The sequence below is a fragment of the Equus quagga genome, chromosome 8, assembly GCF_021613505.1.
Source record: "Equus quagga isolate Etosha38 chromosome 8, UCLA_HA_Equagga_1.0, whole genome shotgun sequence".
NCBI lineage: Eukaryota > Metazoa > Chordata > Mammalia > Perissodactyla > Equidae > Equus > Equus quagga.
Genome location: NC_060274.1, coordinates 132629470 through 132647563, shown reverse-complemented (window position 1 = coordinate 132647563; position 18094 = coordinate 132629470). Strand labels below are relative to the sequence as shown.

The 18094-nt window shown below is 38.6% G+C and overlaps 1 protein-coding gene across 5 annotated transcripts in view; it reads right to left on the bottom strand.

Moving 5' to 3' along the window:
* DYNC2I1 (dynein 2 intermediate chain 1) overlaps positions 1–18094 on the bottom strand; it is a 72733-nt gene that overhangs the window by 27456 nt on the left and 27183 nt on the right. For all 5 annotated transcript variants that reach the window (XM_046669773.1, XM_046669774.1, XM_046669775.1 and 2 more), the window contains 2 exons: positions 9068–9170; positions 561–690 (listed from right to left, as the gene is read on the bottom strand). In XM_046669773.1, coding sequence (XP_046525729.1) covers positions 561–690; positions 9068–9170 — 233 coding nt within the window. The remainder of the gene's footprint in view (positions 1–560; positions 691–9067; positions 9171–18094) is intronic.

The following is an 18094-nucleotide window of genomic DNA, read 5'->3' as shown; positions in this document are numbered from 1 at the left end:
ACAGGTGGACGAGGGAGGACCTGGAAGGTAAGAGAGAAACACAGGTGAGGGGCCTGGCAGCCTAAGGGACCTGTTCCGGAGGCAGGGGTGTAGAACAGAGCACATACTACAGATGCAAACGGCATCTAGACTACAGGGAGCCTGTGTCACTGCATGGCAGTGCTCAGAGACCTTTGCATTACAGGATTTCATACAGATGTTAGGGCTGCTGCACCCTCACCAAAGACTCAAGTAAGGGATCCAAATGTGACATTCTACTCCACTTTTAATCAATCCTCTGCTCTACAAGAAGCTATCCCTGGAGCCTCGGCACGTGCCCCATTCCCTCCACGTGGACCATCCATCAATGCTCAGGATCCTTGGGAGCATCCGTGGACATGTGCCTAATTTCTCCAGGCCAATGAGCATCACATGATGAAGGGGTTCCCTTTCCCTCAAGCCTCTATCCTCTACACACCAGTCCCACGGGCTCATTTGCCAGAACAAGATATGGTACAATACAAATTTACATCTGTACTTTACTTGTATTTTGTCACTTCGTTAAGACATCTTGTACTAACCTGCTTGGTATTTTTTTTCCCAAAGTTTCTGATATACATGTCATATTCATTTACTGGTGGTAGATCCAGGAGAGAGAGAGTGTATGAAAAATCTAAGTCAATAAGCCGAAGCAGTTTTGTACTGCGAGTCCTTTAAAATAAATTGAAAACAAGACAGAAGTTAAAATGAATCATGTACAAAGGAAATATAGGGAAAGTGTAGAAACCTGATGATCAGACGTAGGTTTTGTCAAGGACCCAACTTCTGTTTGGGTGTGAGCCTGAGGTATTCAACAGTTAAAGACAAGACAGTCACGCATGGACCAACGATCAGAGGATAACATGAACCACATTTTTGATGATTCTAATTCAGTGCCCCTGAGGCTAACACAAAATAAAGTTATAGTACGTGTATGCCTAGCACTTTCACATGAAGTGATTCACTTTATCTCACGGCTGATGTCTTGACTAGAAGGATGACATTTTTGTGATGTCACCTGGGCTGGGGCAGGGAGCACAGCTTGTCTGGGTGTCTCCCTTTTCAGCCCACTCTTCTTGAGGCTCCAGGAGACCTGTTTCCCACAGGACTTGACCACGGCAGCCTCCCACGCAGCCAGCTGCCCCTCCTCCCCACAAGCCTTCAAGAAACTGTGCGCCCTTGCTTCTCCTCTGGCCTCACAGACCTTTCCAACTGCCCGAGCTGGTCCCTCCTTTCCTTCCAGACACCAGGGGCCAATCCTCATATTCACTGTTTGTCACTCCCACCGGAATATAAGCTCTGCATGGGCAGAGAGTTTTAGGTCTTTCATGTACTATGACTTCCAGATGGCTGGTGCTGAATCAGTGCATGTTGAATGAGTGAATGAATGCTCCTTCCAACATTCAGGCATCTCGATAAATTGATTTGCCCTCTCCTTCTTTCCACTCACTCTCAGGGTCTTTACAAATAGCTGCCACCTTCCCATAACATTCTCTGAACACCATCACCTAACCTCCCAACTTTTTACCTTGTCCTCCAAGAAGCACCTCCAAAAACGCTTCAACCACATGGCACCTCCAACAGATGAACCCTACCACTTTCCTTGGTTGCTCACTGATTGTGTGCTGTGAGGCAGGGGTTCAGGGTCCTTGTTTCCATACAAACCTGACTGTTCCAGCATCATTCACTCAAAAGACCAAGCTTTCTCCACTACGCCCCAGTGGCAATGCATCCGTCAGGCAGCCCACATTTAAATCCACCTCTGGACTCCCCTCTGTACACTGGTGTGTCTGACTATCCATGGGCAAAGAACAGTTCTAATTACTGTGCTTTATAATAAATCTTGATATCTTATAATCTTTTCTTCAAGACTGTCTTCACTATTCTTGACCTTTTGCATTTCCATATAAATTTTAAAATCAGTATGTTAATTTACACACACATACACACTGCTGAGATTTTTATCGGAATACCATTGAATCTCTTTGAGAGAAACTGACATCTTTGCAATATTAAGACTTTCAGTGGCCGGCCCCCTGGCCGAGTGGTTAAGTTCACGCACTCCACTTCAGCGGACCAGGGTTTCACCGATTCGGATCCTGGGTGCGGACACGGTACCACTCATCAAGGCATGCTGAGGCGGCATCCCACACAGCACAACTAGAAAGACCACAACTAGAGTATACAGAATATAAAACTATGTACTGGGGAGCTTTGGGAAGAAGAAAAGAAAAGAGGAAGATTGGCAACAGATGTTAGCTCAGGGCCAATCTGTAAAAAAGAAAAGAAAAGAAAAAAAGATTTTCAATTCACAAACATGATATGCCACCCATTTATTTAGGTCTTCTTGAATTTCAATAATGTTTGTAAGTTTTCTATGGTCTTGTACATCTTCCATTACTTTCATCCTAATCCTATTGTAAATGGCGACATTTTAATATTTTTTCATTGCTAGCATACAGAAATAACTGATTGTTGTATATTGACTTTTTATCTAGCATTCCTGATAAATTCATGCATTATTCACATTTATTCATAAAGTCTAACAGCTTAGCAGGTTTTTAAAATTTCTATGTACATAATCATGTTGCATTGAATAATAAATGTTTTCTTCTTTCTAATCCTTACAATTTTTATTTTTCTTGCCTTATTGCACTGGCTAGGATCTTCTACGATGTACAGAACTGATGAGAGTAGAGATCCATAGCTCATTCCAGATCTGAGAGGAAAAGCTTTTCAACAGCAGCTATAACGTCAGTTCTAGAATTTTTGTAGATATGCCTTATCAGACAAAGGAAGTTCCCTTTAGTCACAGTTTGCTAAGAAGTTTTATCATGAATGAGTACTAAATTTTTTCAATTGTTTTTTTCTGCATCTATTAAGAGGACTATATAGTTTTTCTCCTTTATTCTATTAAAGTAATGAATAACATGGATTAACTTTTGAATGTTAAACCAACGTTGCATTCCTGATTATTAGGTGTTACTCTTTTTAGGTATTCTCAGATTCAAGTTGCTAATGTTTTATTAAAGAAATTTGTGTATATATTTACAAGAAATATTGGTCTGTAATTCTGTCTTCTAAAGTCTATTAAATTTTGGTATCAAAGTTTGGCCTCATACAACAGGCTGGAAAGTGAATTCATGAAGCTAGCAGTTATTTCTTCTTAAATGTTTAGAAGGCTTTAATGGACAAACCATCTACACCTGTAGTTTAATTTGTGGGAAGGTTATTTATGTATTAAATACATTTAATTAATATAGAACAATTCAATTTTTCTATTGCTTCTTGAATCTACTGTGATAAGTTGTGTCTCCTAAGAGTTTACTCATTTCATTTAAATTTTTATTGACATAAAGTTGTTCATAATACCATCTTATTAGCTTTTTAATGTTTGTAAGATCTGTAGCAGTATCCCCTTTTTCATTCTTGCTATTGATTATTTGTGTCTCGCTTTCTCTCTTTTTTTCCCTTGGTCAGACTGCCTAGGGGTATATAAATTTTATGAATGTTTTCAAAGAATCAATTGTGACTTTGTTGAATTTATTGTGACTGCTTTCAATTTTATAGATTTCTGCTCTTATCTTTTATTATTTCACTCTAATTTCTAACTTACTGTTCTTTTCTTGGCCTCTTGAGATAGATGTTTAGACCACTAATTTTCTATAGCTTTAGCTGCATCCCACAGGTTTTAAAGTGCTGATTTTCATTATCACTGTTAAAAAGCAGTTTCTAATTACATTTGATTTCTTCTTTGACCCAGTCTATTAAAAAATATACTACTTAAATTTCAAACTTTGGTGAATTTTCTAATTACCTTTGTATTATTGATTTCTAGAGCTTAATTCCACTGTGTTCAGAAGACAGACTCTATTATTTCAATCCCACGCCCACAGCATACAATCTTTTTGAGAAATGTTCCATGTGTACTTGAAAACAATATGGATAATGAAGTTGCCAGGTATAATTTGCAATTTATGTTAGGTGTAGTTTGTTAACCACGTTGCTCAAATCTTATAAATCTCCACTAAATTTCTGTCCCCACTAAATTTCTATCAGCTACAAAGAGAAGTATGTTAAAAATCTCCATCTGTGCTTGTAAATATGTCTTTCTCCTTTTAGTTGCATCAGGTTTTGCTTTATATATTTTGTAACTCTAGCATTGGGTTCATACAGAGGAGGATTGTTAGAGTGATCCGTTAGATTGTTAGATTTTATCACTATGAAGTGACTTCATTTCCAGTAATCTCCTTGCTTTCAAGCTTAGTTTATCTAATATTAGTGGCATCAGTATTATTTTGGTTACTGTTTGCTTGGTATATTTTTTCCCATCCTTTTATTTTCAACCTTTCTGTGTCCTAATATATAAAGTTTGTCTCTTGGAAGTAATATATACTTGAATTATTTTTTCTCCAGTGGTACAATACTTGTCTTTTAATTGAATTGTTTAGTTAACACAGAATATAATTACTGTTAGATTCTGGTTTAATCTACCATCTTCCTCTTGTTTTCTATTCGTCCGTAAGTCCTTTGTTCCTCTGTTTTCTCCTTTCTTGCCTACTTTTTGATTAACCATGTATTTTTTTTATTATTCCATTTACTCCTCTATTATCTTGTTAGTCATATTTTTTTTGCATTATCTCTTAATGGTTACCCTAGATATTTCAGAATGCATTTCTGACCTTAATGTAAAATTTACCTTACATCATGTACTTTCACCTCTTCCTTCCAGGACCTTACACAATTTATTATCCCCTTCCTTACCCCAATTCTTGTACAGTCACGCATCACTTAACACAAGGACACATTCTAAAAAAAGCATTCTTAGGCAACTTGACCACTGTGCAAACATCACACAGTGTACTTACACAAACCTAGATGGTATAGCCTACCACACACGTATGCAATACGTTACTAATCTTATGGGACCACCGTCATATATACAGTCCACCATTGACCAAAACATTGTCATGGGGTGCGTGACTATAGTATATTGTGAAGTAATTTAATTCCACATACATTTAAATCCCATAAGATGTTACTGTTATTGCTTTTTGCAGTCAGCATTAATTCCTATTCACCACACACTGATCCTTCCCATTGCCACTGTTTCCTTTAGGTTTCTGTTTTCATCTGGGATCAATTTCCTTCTGCCTAAAAAACTCCTTTAACTGTTTCTTTTACTGCAGGTCTGCTGGCAATGAGTCCTCAGGGCTTTTGTCAGTCTGAAAACGGCTACCTTTTGCTTTCATTTTAAAGAATATTATTTACCTGGTACCAATTTTTAGCAGTAATTTTGTTTCAGCATTTTAAACATATTTGTCATTGTCTCTGGTTTACATCGTTTCTTTTGAAAATTTAGCTTTAAGGCTTACCGTGACTCCTTTTAATGTAATGGGTCTTCCCCTACCCCTGGCTGTTTTTAAGGTTTTTCTTCCTTTTTCTGGTTTCCAGCAGTTTGAATATATTGTGTATAGATGGACTTTGTTTATATTTTTGTTATTTGTATTTATCATTCTTGAGCCTCTTTAAGTTGTAGTTTGACAGCTTTCATCACTTTTGAAAAACTCCCCCTTGGGGCCGGCCCCATGGCCGAGTAGTTAGATTCACGGTGCTCTGCTTTGGTGGCCCAGGGTTTCACCATTTCAGATCCTGGGCGCAGACATGTCAACGCTCACAAGGCCGTGTTGAGGCGGCGTCCCACATGCCACAACTAGAAGGACCCACAAGGAAAATATATAACTATGTACTGGGGGGATTTGGGGAGAAAAAGTAGGGGGAAAAAAAAAAGAAAAACTCCCAGGCAGCATATATTCAAATATTGCTTCTGCCCCAATCCTTCTCTTGTCTTTCTGCGATGTTACTTATACACGTTAGATGACTTTTGCTCTCTCTCTCATATCTCTTCCAATATTTTCGGTATACTTCCATCCTCCTTTATCTCTGTGCTTCAGTTTGAACATCTTCTACTGTTCTCTCTTCTAGTTCATTAATCTTATCATCTCTCCAGTAAAACTTGCTATTAAACTTATCTACTGAATTCTTCATTTCAGTTTATTTTGTGGGAAGGTTCCAGAACTTCCTTGATTCTCTCAGAGATTTCAGTGTTCTGTTGAAATTAATCTTTTTTAATCTGTTTTCTTCAACATATTACTCATCACTATTACAAAATCCACAACTGATAATTGCACTATCAGGATCACGTATGGGTTCATTACTACTCTTTGTTTTTTCTCTTAGTTTTTGGTTGCTTGAGTCTAACTCCTAGTATGCCAAGTAATTTATTGAATGTCAAGCATTGGATAGGAAAAATTGTAGAAATTCTGAATATTGTTATTTTCCTCCAAAAAATACTTAATCTTCTCCTGGGAGGCAGAGAACAGGAAGATCACACTGATCTAAGTAGGGCTTGGTTTTGGGGTTTGTGAGACCTGGTCCATTTCTGATTTGCCCTTTTCCTATAGCACAGGCCCTTCAGGGGTCTCAACTACAGCCTGGGGTGGTTATCAGGGAAACTTCAACTTTTGTCTCCTCACTCGTGTGAGAAGCCACCACTTTCTGTTTAAGTACTGCCTTGGGAAACACAGCAGCAGGCTACTGCAGTGGAGCATGGCCATCATCTGGATGCATCCTGGTTCTCCAGTACCTTGGCCTCGAGTCCCAGCTGTCTTGGTTTCTCCCTGTGACTTCAATCAGCTCTTTTCCTTTTTTTTAATCCAGCTTTTATAGTTGCTTTCAATAGGATGTACTTTCACATATTCACTGACAGCCTAATTTTTTCTCCTGTGAATTAGCTCTGTGTGTCCTGACCATCCAGGGTCCCTCTGATGCAAAGCCAGGGAAGTAAGTGAGAGAGAGGAAGCACACTGCTCCTCTCCCTCCCTCTCCGGTTGGGCTTGAGTGGCTGGTCCCAGCTCCCTGTCTGGCTGAGGAACATGCTGCCTCCTGCCCCTGAGTAGCTTCTCAGCTTTCCCAACACCTGTGTGATAACCCCTGCATCACACCCTTCTGTTTTAAAGGCTCATAGAGTTTTCTGTTTTATAGCCCAGAGCTCCAGGTTTACATGACCTCTGCCCATTATTTATTTATTTATTTATTTGATGAGGAAGATTGTCCCTGAGCTAACATCTGTGCCAATCCTTCTCTATTTTGTATGTGGGACAATGCCACAGCATGACCTGATGAGTGGTGTGTAGGTCCGTGCCCGGGACCTGAACCTGCGAACGCCAAGCACCAAAGCAGAGCGCACGAACTTAAACACTATGCCACTGGATCAGCTGACCTCTGCCCATTTTTAACTAGGGATATTTTAGCTTTGCTTACTAAATTATAAAAACATTTTATGCATTAGGGATAGTAAACCTCTATCATTTTGCAGATACGTTTTCTCAACTGGTCAATTATGTTTAAATTTTGTTAAATTCATGGACTACTACACCTTATAGAAATTTAATTTTTTATTTTCTTATTTGCTTTTATTCTTAGAAAGTCCTTTCCTATCACTGAAATAACCACTTATATTACCATCTGGAATTTACCTTGGGTATATTGTGAAGCAGCTATCTATTTTCCCCCAAATTCTAAATTAATTTACTAAATTTATATCTAGCACTACTGCTCAACAGTTTACATTTTTCTTCTCTGTACCTTTATTTCCATACAACACACAAAGATATAAACGCCAAGACCTACCCACATTCCTATAAAGTACCCCTGAATTTTCCTCAAAAATCTTTTTATTCTCATTTATCATTAATCCATTCGTTTCAGCCTTTAATTTTTTAATTTTTCTTTTAAAATCTTTAATATAATTTTTTACTGAAAATAATTCATGTAACATACTTACACATTACATATAATAATACAGTTAACCTCCTACAACCCCAGGCCTAAGCCCAGAACCAGAAAACTACCGATGACCCACCCAAAGGAGCCCTCCTACGACAATCACTAGATGGAATTTCGTAATTATCATTTTCTTGCTTTTTAAAATGTAATTTGATCTCATATTATATATGCCTAAACAACACACTGTGTGGTTTTGATTGTTTCTGAGTTTATAAAAATTACCTTATGTAACTTCTGAGACTTAAACTGGGTTAAAAAAAAAAAAACCTAGCCATAGTGGCAGAAACTGGTTTTACCACCACAACAGGAAGCCCAAAATATAAGGACAACAAAAATGCTATGAAAACTGTTAGTTTTATTATTAATGATTTATTTGTTCCTTTAGCAAAATTTACTCAGTTCTTACTAGGCCATGGACTGAGCTAGATGATATGATGGATTTTAAACCCACTTTTTAAAAACAAACAATTTTTACACTTACTCCTAAATCTTATTTGGGTTTCATAGTATAGACCCCTGAGTTGAGACTATCTCTTTGACTCTCATAAATTCCCAAATTTTCAGTAATTGGAAGCTTAGACTTTGATGTCTGGTAGCCCTGAGTTCAAATCTCTGCTCCACTGTTCCCCAGATGACGCCCTCGAGCCTCCCTCCCCTCATCTACACAACGGAGCTGTGAGGACTCAAGAGGGAATTACACTTGGGAGGCACAGTGCCTGGGGCACACAGAAAAATGAGCACTTCACAGTGTTACCAACTGGTGGTACTCTTGACCAAGACCAGTTCCCCAGCTTCCACATCTGAAAACAGATGCAGCAACACCAGCAGGCAGGGCTGTCCCAGCACCGAGTGATGCTAACCTTGCCTCCACCAGGAGTGACTCGCTGAGATGCAGGCGGGCCACGCCCACTCCCTGCGGACATGGGACTCTGGCCACTGACTTGGTGACTGCATGCTCATGATTCTGCCTCAGCCAAAACAGGTCCTGACTCCCAGGGCCACTCCAGAATCTAGAGTACAGCAGTGCACACAACTGCACTATTAACATAAAAGCTGAACGCTAAGAAATGTAGCACAAAGTAAAGAATGCACCTAAATAGTCAGAAGAGAAAATAAAACGAAAAGCTAGTTTTTTAAAGTATACTGAAGAAAAGTACATTAAAATTCCATAATGCGTTTCACAAATTTCCAAGACACCTACTTTTGCTTAAAGGCCTGAGTCCGACTCCTTTGACGGTGTGAGGCTGTTGCAAAATCCATGAAAATTCCACAAACAGGGGCTCTGGAAGAGGAATTGTTTGCATCTGTACCAAAAAAAAGAAACCACTTTTCTGAAACTGAAATATTTCTTTCAAGCAAAACAATCAAGAGTAAAACAATTAGAAGCACATATAACAACTAGATTCAAAGGTCTTTACACACAACTAATGATAACAACGATAATCTTCCACACCCTGCTTCTGCTAATTTCATCTAAAACTTTCAGGCAACACAGCAGAATTTACTGCGTATGTGCCGATCACACTATTAAAACTTCCCAAAATATTTAAGAATTCATATAAGATACACGCCTACTTCACTCTCCCCATCTCCCCTCCAAAAAAATTTATGTAAGCGAATTGGGACATGAATATACAAAATGGATAAAACACAGAAAGAGATGCAAGCTGATGCTGGATCACACTCACTAAGCGCAAGACAGACAACAATGGCGCGGCAGCGTGCGTCTCGTCAGAGACTCCACAGTGCGCAGAGAGGTGGGTAGACTGGTGACCAGTTATCAGACTGGACTAAAGGCTCCTATCACCATGACCAGCTCCACCCTCCACCCTTGTGCAGAAAGGACGGTCCCCACTTATCTCCCCCGAGGATTTCTGTGGTTTTCTATGTGGACTTGCCCACATATTTGTTTAAGTATTTATTTCAATTGTATCTTACTCTGTCTTCTCATTCCTTTGGATGTGTGTTTGAATCCATCAAAAGAGCATGAGCAATCTTGCCTTCTTACAGTTTTATCAAATCCACGAGGTCAGCAGGACAGAGGCAATACCCCAGACCTGGGCTGGAAGGCCCGAGTTCAAGCCCCACTTTAGGACTGTGAGCAGGCTGTGAATCTGCACACCTCCACTTTCTCACCTGTCAGAACATCTACCGCACAGGATTGTTGTGAGGATTAAGGCAGGTCGTGTTCATGAGAGGCTGCTGCCAGGTGTAAAGCCCCATGTAAATACCAAGAGATAACTACTGAATACTGGTCCAGCCTGAACAATGAGGAAACTGGCAAATGTTTAAAGTCACAGGATGCAGACTTGAATGAAGATAGCCCTGGAGCAGGGCTCCACGTGCCACGTGTCAGCACCCAGGAAACGCTTATTTACTGACCAAGTGAGCGATTTACCTTTTGGAGGCGTATGAACTCTCTCAAATACCACGGCGTAACTTAGTGCACTGGGAAAAGTTATTATCAAATGGTTTCCTCTTGCCCTGAAAAAGGATAGGTGTGCAGTTTATAACCACATAGGCCAGTCACCAGAGGGTGCAGCAGCGTGCTGCATAAAAATAATACCATGACAGATGGGGCAGGCCATATAGGATACAGGAAACAATACTCTATCAGCTACTGGATGATGGTGATTAAATGGTACTAATAACCAACATTCATTATCCTTGGTATGTGCCTGACACTCTTTCCAGCACTTTGCATGTATTAGCTTATTTAATTAATCCTCACAACAACCCATAGAACACCTTGTCCTTATTTTACAGATAAGAAAACAGAGAGGCTAAGCAACTGCCCAAGGTCACACAGCCAGTAAGTGAAACAGGCACAGAGTGACAATGTCAATGCTCTGCCTGTCGGTGCTAGTTCCACATTAAATGGAGCCAGAATACAGCAATTGCGAGCCCCTGAGCCTAGGAATCAGCCATGCTAGGGGCCTACTCACTTAACTGCAAGAGGAGTGTGCTACTAGACCTTGCAGCCAACTGTGCTGGGGCTGCCCAAACCCAATAAAGTGACTGAAGGGTCCACAGCAGCCACACACAGATGAGCATTACAGCCAGCAGCCAGGGGGACAGTCTAGCCTCCCTGGGCAGCTGCAGCAAGAGCAACCCCATCACAACAGAAGGACACAGGTAGCCCGCACAGGGATCACTACTAGATCATTCGGAACTGGTGACGAGAGAGCAGCACACTGCTGGGCTTCATAAAGCATCTCTTTCAGAGAAGGGAAACAAAACAAAAAATAAACAAGTGGGACTTCATCAGACTAAAGAGCTTCTGCAAGGCAAAAGAAACTAGAATCAAAACAAAGAGACAACCCACCAAGTGGGGAAAACATCTGCAAATCAGATATCCGATAAGGGGTTAATCCCCATAATATATAAGGAACTTACACAACTGAACAACAAAAAAATAAACAGCCCAATCAAAAATTGGGCAGAGGATATAAACAGACATTCTTCCAAAGAAGATATACAGATGGCCAATAAACACATGAAGAGATGTTCAACATCACTAATCATGAGGGAAATGAAAATAAAACTATACTAAGATACCACCTTATGCCTACTAAAATGGCTATAATCACTAAGACTAAAAATAACAAATGTTGGAGAGGTTGTGGAGAAAAGGGAACCCTCATACACTGATGGTGGGAATGTAAACTGTTGCAGCCATTATGGAAAACAGTATGGAGATTCCTCAAAGAAGTAAAAATAGAAATACCATGCGATCCAGCTATCCCACTACTGGGTATCTACCCAAACAACTTGACAGCAACAATCCAAAGTAACATATGCACCCCTATGTTCACTGCAGCACTATTCACAATAGCCAAGACATGGAAACAATCCAAGTGCCCATCAACTGATGAGTGGATAAAGAAGATGTGGTATATATATATACAATGAAATACTACTCAGCCAGAAAAAAAGACAAAATCATCCCATTTGCAACAACATGGAAGGACCTGGAGGGTATTATGCTAAGCAAAATAAGCCAGACTGAGAAAGACAAACACCATATGATTTCACTCATTTGTGGAATATAAACAAACACATAGACAAAGAAAACAGTTCAGTGGTTCCCAGGGGAGGGGGGAGGGGGTGGGCACAGAGGGTGAAGGGGAGCACTTCTGTGGTGACAGACAAGAAATAATGTACACGTGAAATCTCACAATGCTGTAAACTATTACGAACTCAAAAAAAAAAAAGCGTCTCTTACATAAGGCCTCTTCTCCAAGATCAGGAGAGGTAGCTGACCCACCTAATATGTAGATATAAGCACAGAGAAAGAGGCAAAATGAGGAGGCAAAGGCATATGTTCCAAGTAAGGGAACAGGACAAAACCCAGAAAAAGAACTAAATGAAACAAAAATAAACAATCTACCTGTCAAAGAGTTCAAACAAAAAGTCATAAGGATGCTCATTGATCTTGGGAGAAGAATGGATGAACTCAGTGAGAACGTCAACAGAGCACTGGAAAATATAAAAAAGAACCAATTAGAAATGAGGAATACAATACTGGAAATGAAAAATTCTGTAGAGGGACTCGATAGCAGAGTAGATGATACAGAAGAACGGATCAGTGAGCTGGAAGAAAGACTAGAGGAAATGACCCAAGCTGATCAGATAAAAGAAAAAAGAATTAAAAGGAATGAGGACAGTCTAAGGGACCTCTGGGACAACATCAAATGCGCTAACATTCATATTATAGGTGTCCCAGAAGGAGAAGAGACAGACAAAGGGGCAGAGAATCTATTTGAAGAAATAATAGCTGAAAACTTTCCTAACCTAAGGAAGGAAACAGACATCCAGGACAGGAAGCAGAGAGAGCACCAAACAAGATAAACCCAAAGAGGCCCACACCAAGACACATTAAACTTAAAATGTCCAAAATTAAAGATAAAGAGAGAATCCTAAAAGCCGCAAGAGAAAGGCAACAAGTGACATACAAAGGAAACCCCATAAGGCTATCAGCTGACTTCTCAGTAGAAACTCTACAGGCTACAAGGGAGTGGCATGATACATTTAAAGTGCTGAAAGGAAAAAACCTACACCCAAGAATACTCTATGCAGCAAGACTATCATTCAGAATGGAGGAAAGATAAAGAGTTTCCCAGACAAGCAAAAACTAAAGTAGTTGATCACTAAGAAACAAGCCTTACAAGAAATGTTAAAGGGATTTATTTAAGTGGAAAAGAGAAGACCACAAATAGGAATATGAAAATTATAAAAAAAGAAAAAAGACAATATAATCACTGGCAAAGGCAAATAAACAGTAAAGGTAGCAGATCAACCACTTACAATGCTAATATGAAGGTCAAGAGACAAAAGTACTAAAATCATCTATTTCCGCAATAAGAGGGTAACAGACACACATGCACAAAAAAAGAGGTTAGAAATGATATCAGAAACATAAAATGTAGGAGGAGGGGAGTGAAACAGTAGAGCTTTTAGCAAGAGGTCAAATAATTATATACATATATCCATACAAACAAATAATTATACATATAATATCCTATGTATATAGTATATATATACATAGGATATTATATATGAACCTCATGGTAATCACAAACTGGAAACCTATAATAAATATACAAAAAGGTTAAGAGAACGGCACCCAAAGATAATACTAAAGAAAGCCATCAAACCATAAGCAAAGAGAGCAAGAAAACAAGAAAGGAACAGAGAAGAACTACTAAAATACCTAGAAAAAAGTAACAAAATGGCAATAAGTACATTTTTATCAACAGCTACTTTAAATGTCAACGGACTAAATGCTCAATCAAAAGGCATAGAGTGGCCGACTGGATAAAAAAACAAGACCTATATATATATGTTGCATACAAGAGATACCCTTCAGACCTAAAGACACTCACAAACTACTAAAAGTGAAGGGATGGAAAAAGATACTCCACACAAAGGGCAATGAAAAGAGAGCTGGGGTAGCAATACTTATATCAGACAAAACAGACTTTAAAACTGTAACAAGGGACAAAGAAGGGCACTACAGAGTGATAAAGAGAACAATCCAACAGTAGAATATAACACTTGTAAATATGCACCCAATTTAGGAGCACCTATATAAAGCAATTATTAACAGACATAAAAGGAGAAATAGTAACACAATAATAGTAGGGGACTTGAACACTTCACTTACACCAGTGGACAGATCATCCAAACAGAAGATCAATAAGGAAAAGTGGTCTTAACACGTTAGACCAGATGGACTTAGTAGATATATACAGAACATTCCATCCAAAAACTGCAGAATACACATTCTTTTCTAATACACATGCAGCATTCTACAGGATTGATCACATATTAGGCCACAAAACAAGTCGCAATCAATTTAAGAAAATTTAAATAATATCAAGCATCTTTGACCACAACAGTATGAAACTAGAAATCAACTACAGGAAAAAAAATCGGAAAAGCCAGAAATACGTGGAGATTAAAGAAAATGCTCCCGAACAACTGGGTCAATGAAAAAATTAGAGGATAAATCAAAAAATACCTGGATACAAATGAAAATGAAAATACTACATGCCAAAATTTATGAGATACAGCAAAGGCAGTTGTAAGAGGGAAATTTTAGCAATACAGGCCTACCTCAACAAACAAGAAAAATCTCAAGTAAGAAATCCATCAGTATACTTAAAGGAACAAGAAAAAGAAGGACAAAGCCCAAAATCAGTAGAAAGAAAGAAATAATGAAAATCAGAGCAGAAATAAATGAAATAGAGACTAAAAAAAATATAAAAAATCAATGAAACCAAGAGACGGTTCTTTGAAAAGATAAACAGAATTGACAAACCTTTAACTAGACTCACCAAGAAAAGAAGAGAGAAGGCTCAAATAAATAAAATCAGAAATGAAAGTGGCGAAATTTCAATGGACACCTCAGAAATACAAAAGATTATAAGAGAATACTATGAAAAGATATATGCCAACAAATTGGATAATCTAGAAAAAGTGGATAAATTCTTAGAATAATATAACCTTCTAAAACTGAATCAGGAAGAAATAGAGAATTTGAAATTCAGACCAATCGCCAGTAAGGAGATTGAAATAGTTATCAAAAACCTCCCCAAAAATAAAAGTCCAGGACCAGACGGCTTCCCTGGTGAACTCTACCCACCATTCAAAGAACACTTAATATCTATCCTTCTCAAACTCTTCCAAAAACTTGAAGAGGAGGAGAGGCTTCCTAACTCATTCTATGAAGACAACATTACCCTGATACCAGAACCAGACAAGGACAACACAAAAAAAATTATAGGCCAATATCACTGATGAACATCGATGCAAAAACCCTCAACAAAATATTAGCAAATTGAATACAACAATACATTAAAAAGACGATAAGCCATGATCAAGTGGGATTTATTCCAGGGATGCAGGGATGGTTGAACATTCACAAATAAATCACGATACACCACATTAACAAAATGAAGAATAAAAACCACAAGATCATCTCAATAGATGCAGAGAAAGCATTTGACAAGATACAGTATCCATTTATGATAACAACTATGAATAAAATGGGTATAGAAGGAAAGTATCTCAATATAATAAAGGCCATATATGACAAACCCACAGCTAACATACGCAATTGAGAAAAACTGAAAGCTATCCCTCTAAGAATAGGAACCAGACAAGGATGCCCACTTTCACCACTCTTAACACAGCACTGGAAGTCCTAGCCAGAACAATCAGGCAAGAAAAAGAAATAAAAGGGATCCAAATCAGAAAGGAAAAAGTGAAACTGTCATTATTTGCAGAAGACATGATTTTATATAGAGAAAACCCTAAAGAATCTACCAAAAAACTTTTAGAAACAATAAATGAATATGGTCAAGTTGCAGGATACAAAATCAACATACAAAATCAGTTGCATTTCTATACACTAACAACGAAGTAGCAGAAAGAGAAATTAAGAATACAATCCCATTTACAAGTGCAAAAAACATAGAATACATTGGAATAAACTTAACAAAAGAGGTGAAAGTTCTGTACACTGAAAACTATAAAACATTGTTGAAAGAAACTGAAGAAGACACAAATGGAAAGATATTCCGTGCTCTTGGTTTGGAAGAATTAACATAATTAAAATGTCCATGCTTCCTAAAGCAATCTACAGATTCAATGCAGTCCTTATCAAAGTTCCAACAAGAGTTTTCACAGAAATAAGAACAAAGAATCCTAAAATTTATATGGAACAACAAAAGACCCCAAACAGCCAAAGGAATCCTGAGAAAAAAAGAGCAAAGCTGGAAGTATCACACTCCCTGATTTCAAAATACACTGCAAAGCTACAGCAACCAAAATAGCATGGTACTGGCACAAAAACAGACACACAGATCAATGGAGTAGAATCAAGAGCCCAGAAATAAACCCGTACATCTATGGACAGCTAATTTTCAACATGGGAGCTAAGAACATACAATGGAGACAAGGAGAGTCTCTTCAATGAATGGTGTTGGGAAAACTGGACAGCCACGTGCAAAAGAATGAAAGTGGACCGTTATTTTACACCATACACAAAAATTAACTCAAAATGGATAAAAAACTTGAATGTAAGACCTGGAACCATTAAACTTCCAGAATAAAACCTAGGCAGTACACCCTCCGACATCAGTCCCTAGCAGCATATTTTCAAGTACCATGTCTGACTGGGCAAGGGAAACAACAGAAAAAATAAACAAATGGGACTACATCAAAGCAAAAGGTTTCTGCACAGCAAAGGAAACCATCAACAAGACGAAAAGACAACCTAACAATTGGTAGAAGCTACTTGCAAACCATATATCTGATAAGGGGTTAATATCCAAAATATATAAAAACTCATATATCTCAACTACAAAAAAACTAACAACCCAATTAAAAAATGGGCAAAAGATCTGAACAGACATTTCTCCAAAGAAGATATACACATGGCCAAGAGGCACATGAAAAGATGTTCAAAATCATTAACTATCAGGGAAATGCAAATCAAAACTAAAATGAGATATCACCTCATTCTGGTTAGAATGGCTATAATTAACAAGACAGGAAACAACAAGTGTTGGAGAGGATCTGGAGAGAAGGGAACCCTCGTACATTGCTGGTGGGAGTGCAAACTGGTACAGTCACTATGGGAAACAGTAGGGAGAGTTCTCAAAAAAAGTAAGTATAAAAGTACCATATGATCCAGCTATTCCACTGCTGGGTGTTTATCCAAAGAACATGAAAACACGACTGCATAAAGATACATGCACCTCCCCCATGTTCATCGCAGTATTATTCACAATAGCTGAGACTTGGAAGCAACCTAGGTACCCATTAAGAGACGAATGGATAAAGAAGATGTGGTATATATAAACAATGGAATACAACTCGGCCATAAAAATGGATGAAATCCAGCCATTTGTGACAACATGGATGGACCTTGAGGGTATCGTGCTAAGTGAAATAAGTCAGAGGGAGAAAGTCAAATACTGTACGACCTCACTCACAAGTAGAAGATAAAAACAATGATAAACACACACATAGCAACAGAGACTGGATTGGTGGTTACCAGACAGGAAGGAAGGAGGGGAGGAGAGCAAAAGGGGCAATCAGGCACATGTGCTGGGTGATGGATTATAATTAGTCTTTGAACGGTGAACATGATGGAATCTAGACATAAATTGAAATATAATGATGTACACTCGAAATTTATACAATGTTATAAACCAATGTTACCACAATAAAAAATTTTAAAAATGGAGCCAGAGGGCGGCTCTAACTCTAGCAATGTGTATCAGAGTGAATAATTCCTTCAAATAAAAAATATAACAAAAAGTAATGCCTTATATCTCGGGTTGTAAATCCTAATCTTATTAATCAGGCTACTAAAGGATATAGTGCTCAGCACAGTGTAGGACACGAATGATGGAAAAAAAAAAGTTACTCAAAAATCTGCTAAGAAAACCGGGCTTCAGAATAAAATCTTGCACACTTGCCAGCAACTCCACAACAGGCGAGCTGGGAATGCTCTCAGGAAAACCTCTCCGTGCACACTGCTGCTCCACGGTGAGAGATCACGGCACGGACACTCGCCAGGCACAGCCCCCACCAAGATGGCTCCCCAGGCTTCAGAGACATTTTTTAGCCACAAATTTAGGAAAGATCCTATATATCTGCCCTCCCCAGCTCAGTTTTGCTACCTCTGAGCAGGCCCAAAATATGAGAGTAATAA